Here is a 23404-nt window from a genome sequence, read left to right as displayed (position 1 = left end):
TCCTAGCAGCCAAAAGAATTCAGTAGACCAAATGCTACCTTCACTGGCATCCTCATAAACCACTTTTATCCAAATTCTGCTTCTACTGACACATGCAGAAACCTATTGTTTTCAGTGAAAAAGTACAGGACTGGCTGCAAGAAAGGATTGGACCTTCTAATTGCAGTTTAACAAGTCTATTGTGTATGAATCAGAAGAGGCACCAGCTCAGTCTCCCATACTGGTGACATTGATGGGATGCTAATAGACATGAGCTGCCTTTCTTGGTGCGGAGCTGTGTGGTGTCAACTAGATGAAAAAGCTGGAGTTATATTTATATATATTTTTTTTCACTGAAGTCAGCAACTCTGACGGATAGCCAGAAGGGAACAGACCTGCTGAGTAACAAAGGGACATTCCTTGGGGTTTTTTTCTTTTTTAACATAGGCACTTTTTTGAACGTAGAACCGCACTTTGCCATTGGTGATGACTTACTGGCACTGCAGCCACTTTCTCTGTTGGATGTGGTGCTATGACAGTCACTGCAGTTTTTTGGAATTGACAGTGTAATCCCATGGTTGTTATCTTTCCTGACTTCCTCGTCAATCCAATTTAATCACTTGTAGGTATTTCATGTGTTACTGTCTCTTTCCTCTTCAGGCATCCCGTTCCTGTGGGAAGAGGTCTGTGCTTTAAAGGTCAGAGCTTCTCAGATTAAAGAAGGGGGAAGGAATCTGCCTCTGTCATTTTGGTAAGGGGCTGTATTCTCTTTAGAGCCACTGCAATAAAAACCCTTCTTTCTGGGGTCTGCCACCAAGGTGAATGCTGGTGTGTGTCTGCATGGCTGTAAGAGAGGGAGCAGGCTTGCTCTGCTCCCCTGGCTGTTGGAGTGACCTGCCAGGAGAGAAGTTACATATGTACAAGGGGGAGAAGCTGCTGTTGCACGATTTAATTGCCTGACATTGACTCAGATAGGTCCTGACTGGAGGTCAGCTGTGACGTGCAGCTGGTAGGGTGGGATTCGACTGCTGGGAAGAGAAAAATGCCAGCCCAGATTCTTCAGCGTTGACAAAGTGGATGTGATGATTTCTCCCCTCCAGCTGCAGCAGCTGCCTCTGTGCTTCCTACTTTTCTGCACACCCACAGTAGGAGAGCAGACTCTGAAGCTACCCTGTCTGGACCGTCAGCTGAAGTAGATGAGATTTAGCTGAGCTTTCCCAATGGTGCTTGGGCCATCCTTCCTTATAAAACTTATTGTTCAGTGTGCCTCTCAGTCTGTCTTCTGCATGTTGCGGTTTCCTGTGGAGTTCATGGCTTTTCCAGCTCTATTTTATCGCAGGATGGGGTGTGGGAACTGAGGGAAGAGGCTGTCAGATCTCCATCTTGGATCCTGCTGCTGCGATTCTTCACTTAGCTGTCACTCAAGCTCATGCGGATTTGGCTACTCTTTCAAAGCTAATTGCTACTGTGGCCTTGTTTGAGCTTTTCCCCCCACCCATGGTCCAAGGCCAGCTCTCACTTCCCATGCTACTGCCTTTGCACAGTCTTCTTACATGGAAATAGCTGTCTGGGGAGTGTTCTCCCTTCAGGTCATTTTTACTGCACAGCATCATCTCTTGCTATCCTGTCAATAGTGTGTGGTTTCTGCAGGGTGTGTCAGCAGCTCCTGTTTAGGGGACTCTTCCGAATGTAATAGGCGTCTTAGTTGATACTGTTGCTTACAGCAACTGAAAACAACAAATGAAACCGGGCTTCCTAGGACTGATGGGAGGGTGTGAGAGCGCCCCCCATAGCTAAATACAACACTAAATAACACGGTGTCTTTACAGTTTTCACTGGCATCCCACGTGGTTTGATCCAAGCTGCAGTGAATTAATTTTGTTACCCAGATTTTGTGAGGTGCTGTGTCAAATTTATGATCATTTCACCTGCTTCCATTGATTTCACCTGCAGGCTCTGTGATCAATGGATCAAGACATGTGCCTCATTTCATTGTGGCTTCTGTGAATGTCTCTGTGCCTTCTGCAGACATGCTGTTGAATTACTTTCTATCCTCCTTGGGTCCTCTGCAATGAAGCACAGGACAGATGTATATCAGCTATCAGGACAGTAAGGCACTGAATGCACTTTTATAAACCTGCTGTCTTTGCAAGTACTTTATGTTTGTGTACACATGGGTCTGAACCTTCTGTCTTGGGCAGATCTGGTCTGACCTTATCCTCATGTTTAAGTAACCATTGACAATAATGTATGTGCGCCACAAGAGAGCCTGTGTGAAGGACCTCTTGAGTAGTCACAGGGTAAAACAGCCTCAAGAGCAGAACCTTGTTCACAGGAAGTGAGGTCTGTGGGTGTAGGGAACTTGACTCCTGCTATAGGCACAGAAGTTCTACAGCACAGTTATTTTAGTGTGGTATTTTCCCTTTGTCTCTGACCAGCCCTTCCCTGTGCTCCTTGTTTTCCTGGCTCAGGAGACTTACACAGAGCAGTGCATTATGTCACAGGGGTGTCTAGAGGGGAGCAGCTGCTCTCTTCAGATTTTTATCCTGAACTGTCCCACAGATAACTAATTGCAGCTCAGTTGTTTCTATTAGCTATTTACCTAAAATTGAGCTGGCTAATGAAAATGTTTCTAATTAATACGAGGCAGATTAAAACTCATTACGGCAAGGTCGTCAGTAATGAGAGATAATCAGAGCACAAATGACCGAGCTTGGAGTAAAATGAAGATGGAACACAGGCAGGCGATCGGTGCTGGTTGTGCATGCACCAGCCAGCAAGGGCAGGGTTCAGCAAGGTGACTGGTGGTGCTCTGCCCTGCAGTTGAGAAACTCTGCTTTCCACTCTCCAGAGCAGCTTGGGGAGTGATTGGCCAAAGAGGTGGACCTCAGTCTAGTGTAAAAATGTTTTCTGAACCAGGTGGTGTCTCATACTAGTGGTTGTTGCTAGGCCAGCCTTCAGTCACCTATATGACCCAAGCTGTGAATAGGGGTTTTAGCCAGAAGGCTTGGGAGTAGGTGTGACACAGGTGGGATGTCAGCGCTTGTATGTAGAAATACAAAGTCCTGATGGCTTGGAAGATGTGAGCTTGCATATCTGTTCAGTGTAAAATATGTTGGCCTAGGTTTGGAAGAGTCCATTTTGATCTCCAGGGAAGTTTTGCACAAATTATGAAATGTGTTTGCTTTCATTTCAGCTACCTGTAGCACTACTGATACAAGGCCACAACACCAACATTAGATTTCAGCTGTCTGTAAGCCTACTGTCTATATTCCATTAGTACTGAGTTTACTGGCCATTCTGCTAGTCATCCTGTGTGACTCCTTGTTTCTGTGTTTATGAGGCTGAGAGCCTAAGAAGTTGTCAGTTTAGTCAGGGGATCATCTCCTTCCTTAATCCTTTCCAAACTATAAAGCCCTCTTTCTCACTTCCTTTCTGTCCCACTGGCAACCAGCTGTTGTGCCAGAATTTCTGAAAGATCTTACTAAGTTAAACATAACTCACACAAATAATGAATTATTAGGTAGTGAGGTACATTGCACCAGGACTTATTCCAATTCCAAAGGCATAAATCTGTCCATCATCAGCAGTATGATCAGTTAGTGATGGTAAAAGGAAGCATTTGAATGGCAAATACCTAGTGTGCTTGGGAATGAGCTTTTGTAAAAAGTAAGTAGGCAAGATAATACAAAAAGCAGGCAATAACAATTCCATTTAGAGTTGTGTGTCTTCCTGCAGCATCCTTGCTGCCAGTCAGTTTGATTACCAGACTGCTAGTGTCAGTGAAGGCTGTAGTAGTTTACATTTACTGTATGTTTATTCAGATTAGTTGAAAGAGGAGATAACAGTTCTTTAGACAGAGCTACACTGTCACTGAAATGAGTTCTATGTTTTGTATTGCTGTTTTTAAAGCACCCAAGTACCCTATTCACATCACCAATAGCTGTATCCTCCCTAGGCATCTTCACAGATCTTTTGGTGTGGCCACTGATTTCAGTTTCTCACTGTGTTAAATTGAGGTGGACGTCTTTTAATTTTTCTCTGGTTTGTGCTGTCTTGGGTCATCTAAAACTGTTGCTACAGTTTTACTAGTCCTGTGCATATGGCCCTGTCATTATGGGGGGTGGAAGAGAAAAGGACTATGACCAGATTTCTTTCCTATATTCTCTGACATGCCTTTTCTCCCTACCCAATTGTGTTTTGGAGATAGCCACCACAGAGGTGATGACATCCTCTCTTCCTCTGTAGGGAGTTGTCATGGTTTGAGCCTGGCACAGAGCCAGTGCCCCCCATGAAAATGCCCTCACCCTGGTGTCTGCTGTGAGATGTGACCAGGAATAAGCAAAACAGGCTTTAGCTTAAACATAAAGAACACTTTATTACCTAAACTACAGGAAAATAGGGAAAAACTATAAGGAAAAGAAAAAAAATTGAAGACCTTACAAAAAAACCACTTTCCTCCTCCCCACTACCTGACTTTCTCAGTCCGATACATTCTCCCAAATCACCAACTGCCCAGCCTTGGCACCACACTTTAGTATACTCAAACTGCAGTTCATGAAGAGGAAAGGAGTCCTTCTTGTTCCATAGGCTTCCCCTGGAAACACACTGAAACCTCGTGTGCTTCCCTGTCACTTCGGCACCGCCCGGAAAAAAAGTCCTTTTGCCGCTTGTGACATCTTCCTTCCATGCCCAGTGCTCTCACCACCGCGCATGGATCAGAGCTGCTTTTAGGGTTGTCTTTCAAGGATGCCTTGTCTCACTCCAAAAAGGCACAGTCTCTGCTTTGGGACATCTGTCCCCCCCATATTTTTCCAACCCCCTGGGGCCGGGGGGTCCTCACGATGAACCCTCCTGGTTCTGAGCCACTGCTTCCCCCTAAGTGCAGTGTCACAGGAACAACTGAGTCCATGGCCACAAGAAAAGTCCAGCCAAAAGGCCACTCCAAATCATCTCTCCCCATTCAATCATCTCCACGTTCTTTGGGCCAGGTCCTTGTCTCATCTCATCTCTTATCTCCCTTCTTATTCAGCTTCGAGGAGGATTAGCATTTTTGCAAGGCCCCAATCATGAAAGAAAGGGATTAAAACTTTCAGTCTCTGTCTGTCGCGGAGCTGCGGCACTCCCACACACGCTGCCGCTCCGGCCAGGCACTCTTCCCCCCCCTTCTCCTCCTGGGCCGGCTGCTATCACATTCGGTGTCGCCGGCTCTCCTCCTGGGGGGGGGGGAAATGTCTGCCCGATGTCTCTTGGGGCTCCTCCACCCTTCCATCCTTGAGGGCCTCCTCACCTCTCATCTCTGTCCAGGCCCAGGGCCTACCACGTGGCTGCCCCTCCCCCGCCCAGCAGCAGCGGCTGGACGGAGGGGGGAGATCTGACCTCTTTGCCGCGACGTCCCAAGAGAGCCTTCCAGGGCCAGAGCCCTGCTTTTAACCCCTGTGTATTCTCGGAGGTGTGTCCAAACCCCATTGGCTACACCAGGTGTCAGTATCAAACTCCGAACACCCATTGGTTTGACCACAGCATCCCAGAATTCCCACTTCTTCCTGGTCAAACCACCACAGGAGTCCAAAGGACAGCCTGGCTCTTCTAGTCTACTGCATTTCTGGAAGTGTTCTTGTCTAGGATGGCAGATAGCATATATGCTTGGAATGCTTCCACCCACTGTGTGCCACAAGTTTCTTCCCAGCATCCCAAAGGCTTAATATGAATGACCATAAGCAGCAGTTCTGTTGTTCTGTGGAACGAAAGCAAGAGTTCATCACCAATGTCACAAGTCCTTTGAATGGCAGTGAATATGGAAGTGAATAATTTAGTGAATATGGAAGACCCTTGGAAACAGGTTGACCTCAGCAGAAGATTTAACCAGAATTTGGGAGCTGGATATACCAAATAGGTTCTCTAAAGGTTTTAATAATGCACCCTGTTTGCGTTCTCTGGTGGTGGCCAGACAGTAGGGTAATTTTTGTCTTGGTGCCCCGAGCAATAGTGTTCAAAGCCCTTTAGACATTTTATGAGCTGTAATGTTCTTATGAGCCTGTAAAATGGAGAATAGCAGTCCTGAGTTTTGTAAGAGCTTTGTAAAAGCACTTTTAGAGATGAAAAGCTCCATATAAAATCAGGTATGGTTGTTTTATCATAAATATCTAAAGCCTTTCTGAATTCCATTAAGCTCTTGGCTTCTCTATCCTCTGACAGTGAGTGCCACTGGTTAATGCTGTATTGTGCAAAATGGGATGTAAAAAAACCAACAACTTAAAAATGGTTGTTGTTTTGTGGAATGCCCTATTTGTGGATTTGTGAGAGTTGGAATGAGAGTTTTTTTTTTCATTATTGCATACAACTTTTCTCTCTTATGCATCAACTCTCTGTAATCTAAACAGTCTCCTAACATTTCAGATCTCTTTTTAAATATCACTTTTATATGACAAGGTCATATTTCCTTCGTCTTCCTCTGTCCTTTTTTATTTATCTACCTCTTTTTTGTGATAGGATGTCTAGAATCCAGAGTGGGGTAGTGCATTCAATTTTTACAGTAGTGTTTTGATATTTTTAGCATTTTAATCTTTTTTATCACAGTGAAACAGTTGGTTTTTTTTCCTGACTCACTCTGTGCCTTGAGCAGGCTGAGCCATCCACAAGAATGTGATCCAAGTGCTGGATGGTTCCAGTGAGTTGAAAGCCCAGCAGCGTGTGTGGGGAGGACAGGCTGTACCTCCCAATATGTGTAACCTTGCAGCCATCTATGCAGAGGGTGAGATCCCTCAGTGTATTGATTTTTCACCTGTCTTTGGTAGGGACTTGGCAGGGCTGATTTTTCCATAGTGGTGAATAATATCTCTTACATCTCATGGAATTTTTGTCATTGCACTATTCTCTCCTTTACCAAATCACTGGCAGGAAAATGAAACTCTCTTGTAAGAATAGGCATAATGGGACACTTTGCTGGTTGTTTTTGACAGTAATGCAGGTCAATCCTTTTATGGTAGAGAGCTCCTGCCTTCTGTGCATTACGTGGATCTCTTCCCCATTTCATCATGATTCTGTTTCCAGTGCTAGTTTAATCTCCCAGGAAGAAACAATGTATGGATAGATAAGGCTTCTTCAGGGTTATCTGGTTTAAAAATGCTCAGAGCAGGTTGAAATGAAGCTGTGGTGAAAACAGCACTAAATGTTGCAGCCTTGTCCTAATTGGAGTGTCTTCCATTGCTGCTGTCTGTAGTGCTGGGTTTCTGAGCTGGCAATGGGATAAAATGAGCAAGTGATGTTCTTGTATCTCAAATAATTACTGAGTTTTCCTTTCATTCTTTGTGAGGATATTTATTGAAAGTCCCAGTAAATACTTCTTTTCTATTGGCTGTTGTATTAACAAGCTCACAGTATTTTGGTGGACTGGTGAAGAATGATTTTTTTCCCCTCAAAATCCCTGTTGGCTTTTTGTCAGTCATATCACAGTTAGCTAGATGATTTTTAGTACTCTCTGTAATTATTGTCTCAAGTAATTTAGTTGATACAGAATTAAAGCTTGAAGGACTATAGTTTCCCAGATTTGTCTAGACTTTTCTTAAAAACAGGGCAACACTTATTCCCTTTCAATCCTCTTCAAGTTAACAGTTTTAATATGAGATTTCCTTTTATTATGGTTATTAGCATCTCAGCTAATTTTTGAATTAATCTCTAATTTTTATGTGATTGAAGTTGTCCATGTGTTTTCTGGAGACACCTTTCTTGAAATACTATCGTGGAGAGTGTATCTCCATTGTAAGCAGTGATGGGCAGGCTGTTCTCTCTGTTCCTAATCTTCATTTCACATTTTACCTGCTAAGAGTATGCCCTGCACAGGTGGGATATCTTTTCTGAGGGATTTCATATGAGGAGTTGCTTCTACCACTTACTTTACTGTATTCAGTGGCCTTTCTGAGCACTTCTGCCACCAGGTCTGTCACCAGATATCAAATACTGAAGTTCTCACTGGTAGATTTTAGTCTGAGTATTTATTTTCTTCTAAATGAATTCCTTTATTTTTAAAACTAGATTAACACGTGCCTGTTCATGATATATGTACATCTGATATTCTGATGAGCAGTTCTTTGCCAGTAATCTGTGTGAGTAAAGGCTCCTTCAAAAGCAACCAAATTACTTGAGAAGCCAGGTCTGCTTGTACATCAAGCATAAATTAAAATATATCCCATTGCAGCTCTGCTTGCTGAGCGTGTGCTTCATCCCAGAGTTGCCTCTTCTCTATACCTAAGAGTTGTTATTTTCACAGTTTTAATAATCAGTGTTAATCCTATTCTAACCTGGATGTAGGTAAAGCAGAGGAGTCTGATAGCCATGTGGGCCAATGTAGAATTTGTCCTGCTGAAATTTGCAGGAGGGATTTACGACAGAAAGACATGCCCATGTGGACTGGGGAAAGAGCCACGTGCACAGGCAGCATTTGTGATCCGAAGGCCTTTCTGATGGAAACCTATTCTTGATATTCCTCAGTACATGAAATGCTTCCTTGCTTTATCGTGTGCTCCCAGGGGTGATGCATACAATTACATCTGTGTAAGACTAGGTGTTTCCAGCTCTTGCCTCCGATAAAAACAGTCTTCAAAGAATTTCTTGGGCAACAAAGAGCGGTATCTTGAAGAAAAGTTCTGAGCCATTCTGAGGATTTCCATTTACCTTGCCTTTTCTTCAAGGTGGAACAGAAATGTGGGCCACCACTACTGGACACTGTATAGGAATGTGATGGTCTTACTTTGACAGACTACACTCCCCTAATCATAAACAGAGGAACAGGTGTTGCATCTGAACTCTGACTTGTCTTGGGGAGATCCAAGAAAATAATAGAGATCATTAAGAAAGTTTTCTGCTAAAAAACCTGATCTGGTTGATAAGAAAAGAGTCCTTGGAAGCTGCGTTCACAGTCCTGCTTCATACTCAGAGTACTTCTGCCTCTAATGCAGACTGGAGTTTTGTAAGATGTAGGGATGCAGATTTACTTCCTCTGAGACAAGCTGCTTGGTCATCTTGTCTCTCTAGAAGTGCAGGAACTGGAATTCCCTGGTCCAGCCAGCCAGCCAGGGCATCTGTCTCTTAGGAGTTTAAGCCAAGCCAGTTGTGAGAGCATTGTGGAGGATGCTTTATTCTGTTTTGTTCCTGGAATCCTCTGTAAGGACTGTCTTGTCCAGGACTCTTGCATTCATGAGGCCAACCAGCTTCTCAACAGGGGGAATAAATTTGTGAGGACAAAAATTTCCTCTCACCTTGTGCTAGAGGAAAGAGGTGCTATTGCCACCTCCTTCCCAGCAGTGACCCCCATGTGAAGATGCACCCTGTATGCAAGTGTGTCTACAAGCAGTTGCATTTTTAGCTAGATTGAGTTTTCCAGCCTGTTTTTTCCATCTTCCTTGGGAATCGATGTGGTGTGGGTAATGCACTGGAGCCAGCACCTCAGCTACCCTGAGCTGGCTGCTTGTGCTGACACCCAGCACTGCACTACAGCCCTGGGTGCTGCTGCTCTGCCCCGAGTCATGCTGCAGCCTGGAGTCATTTGATGGGCTCCTGCTGTGCGTGGGAGATCACAGGACCTTGTGCTGGCCTGAGCTCAATGCTGGGAGCTCAGTGCTGGCTTTCTTGGAAGATATCTGTAAAGAGCCTTGCCCCTGCTTCCTGCCAGTGCCTTTGGCTATGGCTGTCCAACACCTTGAGGTGTGTGGTTGCCCACCACTCTCCTTCACTGCTGGCAGGGGTTCTCTTCACAGCTGGAGGCAGTGGGTAGATGATGACTATTGGAGCTGCAAAAAAGCTGTTTCTCTGTGATGGGCTGTACTCACGGTGCTGCGAGTACAGCCCATCTGCACAGGCTCCCTCTCTCCCTTTCTCTTCTGTCCCATTAATCCCACCCTGGTTTTCTTGCTCTCTCATCTTCTGTTACGGCTTCCTTCCCTTTTGGCCTGCTTTTGTCCTTGCTGCACACAGGGAAGGAAAACAGGGAAAGAGCCAGAGCAGAGGCTTTTTACAGCAGGAGCTTCAGAGCTGTTGTGTAAAATGCAGAAGGATGATGTGGGAGACTTGAGGCGTACTCATGGGTGTTATTTGCAGCCTATACATGTGGGAGTGTTTTTGAGCTGGCAGTGTGCTGGGGGAAGCTCACGCACACACGAGTTACACTTGCCCGTATGTGCCCACTTAGGAAAATGCGCGTATACATGTGTGTGAGCACGTGGGCATCAAACTGTCAAGTCTCACACTGAGGGCAAGACTTGCACATTAGGCTTTCTTCTCACACTGCCCTAGGCCTGTGTTTCATGCACTTTCAGCTCAGCACTCAGTCTGCCCCTGACACATTCCCAAATGCGAGACACTCAGCCTGTCCCATGATGTGACACGGCCCTGCTTTGCACAGAGAGCAGACAGCTACTGAATGGTGTGGGTGTATGTGGTGTTCATTAATGTTTGTGGAATTGTTCCTTTTTGTCATGTATTTCAAGGCATTTGCTGGAGTCCATCACCACAGGATCTTGTGCAGATGAGGGCTGTAGACACAGGATTTGACTTTCAATGATGTCTGACACAGAAGCCAGAGGAATGAGGAGACTTCATGCAGATTGGTGTCAGGCATTAACAGGAGATGGGTGCACGGTTATTTTTTGTTATTGATCTGCGTAGGTTTTATTAATGTATCAGGGTAAACTTATATGAAGTTCATTAAATATTATTCAATATAGCTGTGTCCTTGGCAGGAGGCTTTTCTAGTGACAGTAATAAAGAGGGAATAAATCATTGTCACTGAAGGATGTGGTGGCTGGTATATTCTTGAGGAGCAAAATGAACTGAAAGAGCTGAAATACAGACCAGGCAAGAGGTTGGCAATGGGTTTTGTCATGTGGTAGTTGCATTTGGCCACTGTGAGCACAGCTGGTAGGTCTTCTAACACTTAGTTGCTCAAACAACTGTCATTGCAGACTTTGTTGGCAATGTAGGCAGTAAAACCCAAGACCTGACTGGACTGGAGGGATGTAATTCCCCTTGTGCATGTAAAAGGGAGGCGAGGAAGATGGAGGACTGCCTGTATACTGTCCTCCTCCCTGCCAAGGAGAGATCTTTAATTTTGATTTTTAACGGACTTTTCTTCTGAATTCCAGGAAGTCTCTGTGTATCTGTGGCTTTCTTCTCATTTTAATTCACTGCATTCATGCTAAGAGTCTAACATAATGGTTGAGGTTGTGATTTTTGTCTTTTGACAAGGAGTTTCCAAACTATGCAGAATCACAGTGCATAGTGCACTGTGATTCTGCATCATAGTGCAGAGTCACAGTGACAAACCAATGCTGCCCTATGGCCAGACATTTTATTTTGTGCAAGGATGGGCCAAAAATTAATGTGCTGTTACTGATCATGATGCCTATACAAACAAGTGTTGAAGCGCTTTATATTCTGGAGCATCTTGTCCTGGTCTGGTTCAGACCCTTTAAATCCAGTCAGAGTCCTACTAATGAACTGACATCTTAGATGATGATGCCCAGAATCAAGAAAGGAAATCCTTGGTCTGCTTAAATACTGGACAAAATAAGATGTGTATGTGGACGTGTGCATATAACAGCAGAAGGGCTTGACTGATGTTCTGGTCTCTTCACAGGTGCACCTGCGCTCTGCTGAGCGCCTCCGGGAGCTGTGCTGCTCCAACCGAGGCACCTTCATCAAGGTGGGACAGCACCTGGGAGCGCTGGACTACCTCCTGCCCGAGGAGTACACCCGCACCCTCAAGGTGCTGCACAGCCAGGCCCCACAGAGCACCAGGCAGGAGATTGAGCAAGTTATCCGGGAGGATCTGGGCAAAGAGGTAGGAGCAGCCATAGCTTGTGGTGGCTTCTAAGGCCTCAGCAAGCCCTGGACAGCTAGAGGAAGGAAAACTGCTGATTCTCAGCTGTAAGAGATACCGAGGGGAGATACCTCTTCCTTGCTTATGGGTGAAGCCATGTGAGTTTTCCCTGTCCATCAATGGGCATTATTGGCAGGCTTTGGTGAGGAGGAGAAGATAACAGAGGAGTAAGGGTGTGAAAGGTGCCAGATGGAAATGGCAGGACTCTCAGAGCAGTGTACTCTGTATGCCAAGATGAACGGGGTTGCTGGAGGTCAGGATGGAGCGCTGTCTGCCACACTGAGGAGTGGGAGCTGGAGGTATTGATGTTCAGGACAAAGATGTATTGGCAGAGCTCTGTGAGGGATGACTGCTCTCCCCTGGCTGCACTAGACCAATTCCAGCTAGCACTGACAGCCCTTTACTTTCTCGAGGCCCTAATTAACCCCCAAAGAAAATAATGGCATAAATCACTTTTGGTGCTGCAGTCAGGTAATGCAGTAGCTCAGGAGTCCGTGCCATCATTAACCCTCAGCAGCCCACAGCACTGAGATCAGTAGGTAAGTGACTGTGTTCATCAGATATAAGCGAAGTAACCATGGTAAATTACAGAGGTACTTTGCATCTTGCTCTTTACAAGATGTCCCCTCACCTGTAGCCCAGGCTGAGGAGAGGCATTTCAAGAATCACTACAGACATAGTAAGGAGGCAGGCAGGAGGCAACAGTGTGCAAAGGTGATGCTAGGGAAAGTGTGTGTCGGGTGGGGAGGAAGACAGAAGGTTGAAGAAGGAAAGTGGTGTGTACATCTGTTGTTTCTCATATATAGATGCTTTTAGGACTGTTTTGGTTGTTCTGGCCTGTCTGACTGTGGTAAGGAGGTGTGGGGGAAACATGAGGTAAGTGAAGTATTTGCACCTAGAGGGTATATTATGGGCAGATTTGAGCAGGGTGAGTCTGCCTCTGTGTAGTTTAAGGTTCTACATATTGTCTAGCCAGGAATGACCATTAATATTTCCCTACAGTTCAATAGCAGGGTTAATGTCAGCCCCCAGTCTGAAACATGCTGCCTCTATCAGCATTCCATCCTTGCAGCAAGGCTGATACCAGCTGTGTTTCATAGCTCAGTGGATAGATGGAGCAGAGCAAGCTGGCTGCTCCCTGCAGGCCTCTGCCTCTATGGGCTTCCATGTGGCAATCTCCCTTCCACAGGAGCTGTGGAAAGCCACTCCAAAGCTAACCCACATTAAATTACCACACTAGGCACCTCTGACTCAGTTTTTGTGGTGTCTCTTGGAGGTGGGACCTTTTCTCTCAAGTGTGTGTTCAGCTGCCACTGATAATCCCTGATTTCTTTGTGCTTCTTGGGAGCTAGAGGAATGCTCTGTGCCTCATTGATTCCCAGTGAAGCAGTTCAAATACAGACTTACCTCATAGCATTCACTTCTTTCACATGGGCAGTGCTGGGCAATATTTAATTTTGAAGTTACAGGAGAGGGAGGGTAAAAAAGGTAGAAATGGTAAGAAAGTGATGGAGGAGAAATGGTAACAAGGGAAAGAGAGCAATGATAAAAGAGATAAATGAAGAGAATAACATGTATAAAAACAAAGGACCTTGTAAAACTGGGCAGTATTAAAAGCTGATGTAAATGCCTGTATCAATAGTTACAAGGTACCAAATCAAGATATTTAAAAGAAAGGATTTAGGAACCTAATGCACCAAAGCTGTCATTGCTGGAGCCTAGAGGGTTTAATAGGGTTGCTTCAGGAACAAATTTAATTTCAATGCAGCTAGATCCTCAGTATATTTTAAATGTTATATACTTATCTGAAATACAGGTAGCAGAGCAGCAAGGTGGAATATCAGGGCAGAGAAGAGTGCAGAGAGGGATGTGAAACTTTCCCTTCTGGGGCCAGCATTACACCTGAGAACTTGAAGATGAATTCAAATGGAAGTAAAAATGGCAATGAGGGAACCTTCTCAGAGTGCCTGAGCCTAGTCCTGCTGCTCTCAAATTCAGTGTAAGACTTCTAGTTCTCCCATCAGGCCCAAGAGCAGGGCTCTTCAGATGAATCTTAGGTGTAGCCAAGAAGTAGTTACATACAGCTTGGATCAGTGCAAAACAAATGGGACAAAGAGCAACTGGAAATACAGATATACCTAGGGAGGAATGTGACAAGCTAACAAATTAGGCAAGAGCTTGCAAAAGGTCAGGAAGGTAAAAAAAAAGACAATTTCATGTGCAGAAGCATTATATTTTCAGTCAATTAGAAATAGTCTGCCTTCTGATGTGACCTACTCCTGTGAATCTTATCACGGGCTTGGGTGTTTGACAAATGTTTTGTGGGAAAACTGGCTTAAATGGAGACCATGCCAATGGGACAGATATTTGAGCAAAGACAGAGCATATATGAGGTGGATTTATGGCAGTTCACCATGAGTTTGTTGTCTCCACACAAACCTACTTGATACCCTGATGATGGGAGGTCTCCCATTTTAGGCCAGCGTTGTGGCTGGGGACTGGGAGCTGCTCTGATGTAAAGGTGAATGGCATGTGTTGATTTGACACAGAAGCAGAAGCATCATATATGCTGACTATTGGGTTGTCCTGTCCAACCCTATTTTATGTCCAGGGCCAGTGTACCTATCAGGGATCACTGGGATAAAAATAATCAGTGAGCAAACGCTGGCTTTTTAATCTCAGCCACAGTGGTTTGGATGAGTGATGGTGGGAGGTGATAATTCCCTGGAGTGTTAATGTGCAAGAAGTTGAGGTAGGTGGGGTGGGATTCACAGGGTGGTAGCAGTGGGAGAGGCTGTGCAGAGAAATTTTTACAATAACTCCTGGAAACAGTCACCAGTGAGATCACAGAGCAAGAATCTTTTGGGGAGACAGTGGAGATAGTGCAGGTTGGGCTTGTTCGGGGTGAATTTCTTGGAGCAGTTGGGAAAAGCTGTGTTGATAAGAATGGGTGTTAAGATATGAATGAAAGAGTCTCTCCTACCTCTATTTTTATCTTCCTTGCTCGAACAAGATTCTGAAAGTAAAAAGGTGTCAAGCGTGGAAAATGAAAGCAAGTTGAATATGTCCTTTCTCTGCAGAACTATTAATGACAGAGGGATGGACAGCTGGTTCAGCTAAGTGCTCTAACTCAACCAAGTGCATGCAGAGCAGAGTCAGGCAACTTCTGGTAGGATGTGGACACCATGCATTTAGGAAGAAGGACTGATGAGGAGCTCTGGAAAATAAGACTTTCAGAGTGGGTGAACCTTAAAAGCACAAAATCTTTGTGCTTAGAAACTAGAAAAGGTAGAAGAAATTTTGACAGCACTGGGATTAGGGACACTTCCTCCCTCTAGTAGTTTTTTTGGAAACTACTGTCATGTGGCTGTGGGATACAGGGATATTGGGGAGGTGATGCCACTCTGTTCTGATTAAGGGCATATCACAGCATCCCTTTTCATAGGATGGAGTGGTTGCAGAAGGATTTGTCAGCTTTTACAACCCCGGTCTTGCAAATATCCTTTGTGCCTTTGTTGCCTGGCTCCACTACTGGCCAGTGCATTCCCTAATATAGTTCTCACTTCTCTGCTGCTGCACAGTGCTGTCACAGTTTAGATACTGGGACATCTCCATGCTTCACTGTGTACTCTTCTCTACACCAAAACACACTTCTACCTCTTTCTAGTCCCAAAATAACTCCTTGTATTGCACATCCCAGTAGGCCACAGCCTAGGTCTACCCACTCAGCATCACTGTATTACTTCTCCTATGTACAACAAGATGTCACTTTTCACAGCCTATTGCTCATCAGCTTCCAGTCCATCCTTACACATTGGCATTTTTACATCAAATTATTGACCTTTTCCCTAAGGCATCTTATTCTCCCTCTTGGTATGTTTGTGTACTCTGTACTCTACCCAAGCCTTTACTCATGTTGGAGGTAATTTTCCTTGGTGGGAGAACTCCCTTCCTCCCCATCTGTCACACTTTCCTTTCAGAAATATCCCAGTTCCTGCTCCTTTCTGGCAGGTTCCTGTTGGGCAGGTTCTCTAGTCATTGCTCCTGTCTCTTGTGTAAGGTTGTTTGGTTGGGGATTAGGGCAAGGATAAACTTTGCAGCCCCCATCTGAGGGTGGTGTGGTCCCAAGCAAGGTCTTTCCCATGTTGAGGGGATGCTTGTGTAGTGCAGCTGCCCAGGTGCTGTGTCCAGGCTGCCGTTGCTTGGGGGTGATGCGCTGGTGTAAGGCATGTGGCTAGCCAAGGGAATGAGTGTCTCTCCTTGTCTCCTGACTTACCTTCACATCTAACAGGTCCTGAAACTGTTGCAGAGGAGTAGAAATGGTTGAAGCTGAGCAGTGTCAGATGTTATCAAAAGATCATGGGTTAAGATAAGAACAATTTACTGGAAACAGCAATGAGATAAGAAGACAAACGATAACAGCAACAATATTAATAATGAAAGGTATAAGACAGAGAAGTGATTTATGTGAAAAGCTCCTGACAATAAACAATACCTGACTGTTCTGTCCACCACTTTAACTCGATTGAAAGGAGCCCCTTCTCCTTGGAAGAGAGAGTCCCTTTCTCCTGCCACTGGCAACGGCATGAGGTGGTATCAAGTAACTTTAGGGTCCTGGCCACACCCCTCCCGGCAATTGCAAAAAATGAACCTGGTCCTGATTGGAACTAGGGCACTCCCAAAGTTCCCAAAGTGTTTTTTGGGTTGGGTACATGAAATATGATTCATCTGTTTTTGAAATGTACCCAAATACACCTGGAAATATGGTCACTGCAGTGATCTGCAGTGATGCTGCATGGACATTTGACAGGGAGGGACAGAACTTGTATGCCCATGTATACTGCCACAAGAAAGACAGAAAATGAGACCATAGCAAGGTGCTAATCCCCAGTGCAAGGGATTTCCCAGTCCTCATACTGCTATGAGAATAAGAGAAATAGCACAAATAGAAAAAATATTTTTACTCCTATTTCTATATGAGTTCTTGGTATAGTATGGCAGCCTTTGCTGTGCCAGTGACTAGGAGAAGGATGGACTTGATTCCCTGATTCTTTTGGAATTGTCAATGAGCATTTTAAGCTCTGGCAAGACATATGTTTATTTCTGATTTGCAGAATGATTCAAGTAATGCTCAGCCCTGTGGGAGAAGAGCAAGGCCTTCAATAGGCTGTTGGGTATTACGCCACATGTCCTACAGCATCAAGTTATTCCCAGGGTAAAATGAGCCACTTTCTGTAGCTGGAACCATATGGTGCTCTAGAGAAGTTTCATTTACTGTGCTATATCACAAAGTCTTCATGTCATAATGAAGGATGCTGCAGGTTCTGTTATGGCTCCAGAATGCCTTCTCCTGGGTGGGCAGTGTTGTCTAACCCTTCCAGGATGCCAGGACAGGTGCCTGCTTCCTGCAGTGTTGCAGAGCCTTGTGGTTGAGTGCTCTGCCCACAAGCACTGATGTATACCACAGTGCACAGTCCCTCTTGTGGTTGCTTGGGGCTGTGGACGGATGCAGAATGGCTTTGCCAAACACCCAGGTCTCCTGTGGCTTGTGAACCTGGTTCTGTCCTAATACACCATCTCCAGCCAGCAGTGCTGTGCTGTGAATGGTCTGCAGTGATGGTCTGTGAAGTGCATCACTGTGTGTTACATCACTAACAGACTCTGTGCCTACTTTCCTATTCATAGAGTTTAGTGAACATCTAGGTCACCTGAGCCTCTTTGCCTGCTATGGGCGTTGTCAGTCACTCATTCTGCATTACCCTCCATTACCCCACCAATGTGGGAGCTGAGCTGTGGTGGCCATTACTCTGACAGTGTTAGGGGCTGCAAAGTGGGATGGGAAGATATGGCCCTTCTCCCACCACTCTGAGTCTCTTGCACTACACCCAGCAGGGCTTCCAAGCAGACGTCAATAAAAAACACATTTTTATTAAAACTGTAATGACAAATAAAAAACCTTCACATTTCTTTCAATAACTTGGAATATAAAAAAGAGATTTTTATCTATTATGAAAAGGATTTTAGCCATAAAAAGGTAATTTAAAGAGTCTGAGATGGATGGCGAATAGCATTAATGTCACCCAGAACAAATGGTCCTGCATTACTCAACTGAAAGGCACAAGTGGCTGCCTGTGCAGGTCCCTGCTGCTGCTGCAGCCTCTGCTGTGCTTGCCCTGCCTTGTCTCTGGTAAGAGGCCCCAGTCGCTGGCAGATCCCAGTGTAGCTGCCTCTACACTGAGCCCCTGGGTGGACAGCATCTGTCCAGAACTGCTGCTCCAAGGGCAGATGGGCAAAGCAAACAGAGAGCTTTATGTGGCTCAGGTAGTGAACCTTGCTTTGTTTCTTGTGTCCCTGCTCATTCTGTATGCAAGCTCCAGTGTTACTGACCCTTACTGTTGTGCCAAGGACAGCCTGCTGTCCTTACTGCCAGGGGAGCTTTTGAAGAGGGCACTGCCTCTTTCCACGGGTTTTCTCTCCACTCAGAGCTCCTGGGAGAATTTGGCTGGGTCCTGCTCATGGCAGCCTCTTCCTGGGTACTCTAGGCCCCTTAGTCTGAGAGAGGGACGGTTTTGAGTATAGAGTAGAGGATAACCTCTTTTGACTTCTTTCAAATTAGTAAGATTTACAATATAAGAAGTTGGACAGTAGATTTTCTGAAGGAGTTTGGAGGGCTTTCTTTAAGGAAGAGAAAAGCTTTAGACAGGAGGTGCAATGGGGAAAGCCCTGGTAAAAAATAGTTCTGAACTGGATGGTTAGTGACATTTTTTGCCTTCAATTTACAAATTCTTTAGGTGCCTGGGGGTTAGTGTATGATGTACCTGCATGGAATTTGTTGCCTCAGTGTCTGTGCAGGCGTAAGCTGTGTTCAGTACAGTTTTCTCAGAGTTCTGATTATACCTGAAGTGTTGCTCTGAAGCAAATACATCTTGACTGACAGTACCCACAGCAGCTGTGTCAGGCTGTATTCAGTGTCCATGTCCTGCAGAGGTGGTGCATCTGCTGCACAACAATGCTCAAGCCATTGACAGAAAACACTTTTCAGCATGTGGGTAATCCTTCCAATTTCAGACAATTGCTGGAAATTGCAGTCTGTAACTGAGATTAATAGTCCTTATTCTTGCATATGGAGACTTTGTTTTTTCAAATGTATATTTCCTTAGCTCAGCAGTCTCCAGGCATTTCTGGCATAGCAGGATCTGTGTAGGGGCAGAAACATTAAGGTGCTATGTTGAGGGACTGCCTTCTGTTTCAAAGCCCACTGCTGATACTCTCTGAAATACTCTTGATTCTCTGATCTTGACACAGGCTGGGTTTACTGTGCCTGATTTTTCTCTGAGGGAGTGAAAAATCCCATCATCTGCCTGCCCACTGATCTTTTAATATCCTACTTGATGCTGCCTAGTTATTATCTCCTAATTTCTTTCACAATTTTACATCTGCACAGTTGCTTGGCTCTTGACCCATCAGAAACATGAGAACATGATGCAGTGAGTCAGGAAACTTTTGGCAATAGGTTATTTGTAGGTGAAACAAATGACATAAGATGAAATAAGGAGTTCCAGGGCCTGACCTTGACATATCTGTATTTTTCTAAAACACAGAGTAGTCACATAGAATTTTTATGAATTTATAAGATGTACAGTGATCTAATAAGTTTTGTTTTATGGCACTTCTGGGATCTGTATGACAGGAAGCTCTTGATTTCTATGGAAGGATGCTGAGCTATAAAAACACTTCAACTCTGCGTGCAAGTTTTCTTTCCTGTGAAAAACTGCTAGGAGCATTGGAAATTCTCCTTATGAGAAGCCACACACTCAACATGCTTTTATGTTTTGAAAACTGAGGCAAAAATTGGGATCTAAGGTGTCTGAACATTCTTTACACTATTAGTTAGCAAAGTGTGTTTGTTCCTTATAGGCAGACCAGCCTGAGGAAGTTTTGTCATGTTATGTATGTGAACATTAGGCACATTTTGCACTTATTTTCTGTAAGCTTTACAGTATTTAGTTTTACAGGATGTGTAGTTCAGAGCCAAACCTCTGAAGCTGTCTGTGACAGCTGAAGAAGTAAATTCATGTGGCCTACTGCTTGTGCCAGGAGAGCTCAGCTGAAGCAAACCTACAAGTTTCTTCCTTACAAAGCTCACATAATCACTGCATCTCTAATTGACAAGTTCTTGGAAAAGGCTCTTCAGCACCAATCCTTCCAAATTTCAGATTATTAGTAGAAAATTTACATTCGTTAGCTCATTTTGGATAATGAATGAAACTGAGGTGGTATCAGTTGTGCATGGAGAACAAAGCTAATTTTCTCAAGCACCTTATTGGATGTAGCTGATTGGTTCAGGTCTATTAACTGCTATTCCCATTTATCAAGAAAGCCTAGAAGGAGGCTAGAGCAATTAAAATTACCAGGGCTTGTTAAGAGGGGTTATAGTAAAGAAGTCTCTCCACGTAACTTTTCCTGCCTTGCCCTTTGTAAACTGCAAATGTCTTTGCCCTGGCTGCCAGGAAAACCTCTAAGCCAATGCCTCCCTCCCAGTCCATCTTTTGTCCTTTGGACCATAACCTAATCTGTTCCTCTTCTATTTTTTTTCCTTTTTGTTTGAAAGAAGTGTGAAGCTGGTTCTTAATGGGATATCCTGGCCAAGGCCTTTGCCAGTCCCTTGCAGTCATTAGAACCAGCTCAGGTATTACAGAAAGGCTGCTCCGAGATAAACATTTGGGACAGTGGGTGGTTCTCAGTGGGTGAGCAGGAAGGAATGGAAAGGAATGGAGCAGACTGGTTCTGTGGGCCTTATCTCTCTAAAGACTACACAGCCATAGCACACTGATCACAATGTGTTGGACTGAGTGTCTCCAATGACTTAGTATCTTGTACCTGATGAGAGAGAAAGTGCAGCCTGACCCTTCTGGGACACTCTGTCCTGGCCTTGCTCTCCACAGGACATGTCTAAAGTGCGTCTCAGTCACTTGGCCCCTCTTTGGTGAGGTGAATCCTTAGTTCTAATGAGGTGCTTTTTGAGATGGTTACAATAGATGGAATCCACCAAACTGTTTATCTTCATCCACAGAAGCCCAAATATTTTGAACTGTAGGAAACAGAGCTACATACCAGTTAGTATTTAGAGGCTTCCTGTCCTGTTCCTATTCCAGAAGATGACTTTTTTGCTCCATTTTTGAGCTGCATCAGCCTGAGGGAAGGAAAAAAGGCAGTCGGATTCTGGCTTTAGAATAGTGGGTTGCTAGATTGCTTGGAAATGCATGTAAATTAATCAAAATGACCCCCCTAACTTTGTTTCCATAGCCCACTTTTGTCCTGGTAACAACCTCTAGCAGTACATATGGGGGATGCCAGAGGAGAACTTACATTCAGGCTGTTTCTACTGCACCATGGACTGTCAGCCCTTCCCTTTGCAGTACTTGTCACCCTGCAGTGGCAGCAGCAATGCTAGGCCTGTAAGTGTAGTTGATTTATGTTAACTGTTGAAACAATAATGTTTAATCTGTAAAGTGCTAATCTATTTTTTATGTTGATTATGAATAGGCCAGCTGTGCCTACTTTCCTATTCATAGAGTTTAGTGAACATGCCCGTTTCACAGGCTGGGTTTGGAGGGTAATTTACATGAGAGCAGACACTGCTTTAGGGAAAGAAAATCAGCTGGTTACACCCTTGAAGCAGGGATTTGGCAGCCCTGCACTAAGATCTGGGGGCAAGGAAAAAGCATGGGAGGAAGAGGAGAAAGACAGATAAGTGAGCTGTAGAAGAGGCAGACAGATCAGAGCAGACATGTGAAAAGTAGGGAAGATATGGTCAGGAGAAGAAAGGAAAAGTTTATATTCTGAGAAGAGCTTGACAAGAAGGAAACAGGACAGGATGTGGCTGGTTTGGCATAGGACTTTTCTCTTTGTATCAGTGCAGAGAGCTTAGGGCTCCATGGTTTGTATGGCTGGTCATTAGGGATGATCTAATGCATGGTGCCAGTGACACTATTGGTGAAGTCAGTTGTGGACTTAATTTGTCGTGCATTTGTCTCTCTTGAGGGTCTTCTATTGATCTCTGTATGTTTTTTTCCTGAGAGTTGGCTGCAAAGGATACAAACTCCAGGGCCTCATCCAGACCTCTTTGTAAGTTATTCTACCTCAGCTCCTGTGTAGTCCCTGCGCCTTGGTCTCTGGTGTGGACTGCTGAATAGCTGTGTCTTTCACATTGACTTGTCTGCCATGTGTGCTGGTGTTTCAATACCCATCAAGGCACAGTTAACACCAGTAACTGGCTTATGAGCTTTACATCTTCAGCAGAGCTTTCCTACCTTTTAAGTATAATTCTTTTAAAATAGTGACCTTATTATATCCGTTTTTCCATACCAGTTCAGTTCAGGAATGGCTGCCTGCCCACATCTGCCAGACTTCATGTACTTCCAGGTCCACCTCAGATCCCTATTCCCTACTTCTACTTCCCTGTTCTGTTAATCTGGGGCAGTGTTGTGCTTCAATAAGACTTCAGGCTTGCTTGTATCAATGTAATTATAACCAAAGCCAGGGAAAGGATATAACTGGGCAGAATCTGTCTGGGACTGGGCTTTGCCTTCTGCATGTCATCATTGTACTGTGCCCCTGTCCACCCTGGTGACAGTCTGCTGGATTGTCCAATGCTGCTTCTGTCATTCCTGCTCTTTGTCCCAGGTGATGAAGATCATCAGAGGGCTGGAACACCTCTCCTGTGAACACAGGATGAGAGAGTTGAGGTTGTTCAGCCTGGAGGAAGAGTGGGGGAGACATCATAGCACCTTCCAGTGCCTAAAGGGTGTCGGATCTCAATATCTCAGTCCTGAGATGCTGAGCCTCCGAGACCAGCTTGGGGGTCTCGGGAGTCCTGGAATGTTGCCAGAAGTGTCTGGTAGCTGGACTTTAACCCTACACAGGAGACGACAAGGATGAGGGCTTCACAGGGCCTCACCGGGGTGAAGGGTGGAAAGATTAGTTAATTAGAGGGTGAGACACAAGGTTTAGGATTTATGTACAGGGGGGTTTAGAGGAGTAAGATGGAGGAATTGGGGTGTGTCCTGTCCTCCTCCTTCTTCCTCCTCTCCTCCATCTTCTTTGGCCACGGTGGCACCTTTCTATTGGTTATTACTGAGAGTACACCGAGTTATAACAATAGATGGTATTGGGGAAAAATGATAAATATTGTACACGTAGCAAAGGGTATAAAGATACGTGGCTGCCCAGAGGGCAGGTTAGAGTGTGCCCATGGCTGACTGCTGTGCAGATCTCTGCCGGCTGAAAGAACATCTTTTAGATAAACAATTAATAAACATAAAACCAGAAAGAAGAACTGAAGCCTCTTCTCGTCCTTCAACACGCGTGGTGCCCCAAGGCCATCCCGGGCCTTTCAGGCCCCTCAAACAGCCGAGATAAACCGGCATTTGGCGTCCCTGGGTGGGCTCTGACCACCACAACCTTTCGGGGGGAGCACCACCACTTTCAAAGCCCTGAAGAAAAAAAGAGAGAAGAAGAGAAAAAAAAGCCAGCAGAGACTGCAAAAAA

The 23404-nt window shown here is 44.9% G+C and overlaps 1 protein-coding gene across 5 annotated transcripts in view; it reads left to right on the top strand.

Annotated features, from left to right (window-relative positions):
• Window positions 1-23404, top strand: part of ADCK1 (aarF domain containing kinase 1) — an 83913-nt gene that overhangs the window by 18708 nt on the left and 41801 nt on the right. For all 5 annotated transcript variants that reach the window (XM_074542551.1, XM_074542552.1, XM_074542549.1 and 2 more), the window contains one exon: window positions 11612-11815. In XM_074542551.1, the coding sequence (XP_074398652.1) occupies window positions 11612-11815 (204 nt within the window). The remainder of the gene's footprint in view (window positions 1-11611; window positions 11816-23404) is intronic.

The sequence above is a fragment of the Zonotrichia albicollis genome, chromosome 6 (assembly GCF_047830755.1).
Source record: "Zonotrichia albicollis isolate bZonAlb1 chromosome 6, bZonAlb1.hap1, whole genome shotgun sequence".
NCBI classification, from domain to species: domain Eukaryota; kingdom Metazoa; phylum Chordata; class Aves; order Passeriformes; family Passerellidae; genus Zonotrichia; species Zonotrichia albicollis.
This window is presented reverse-complemented; position numbering and strand designations above follow the sequence as displayed.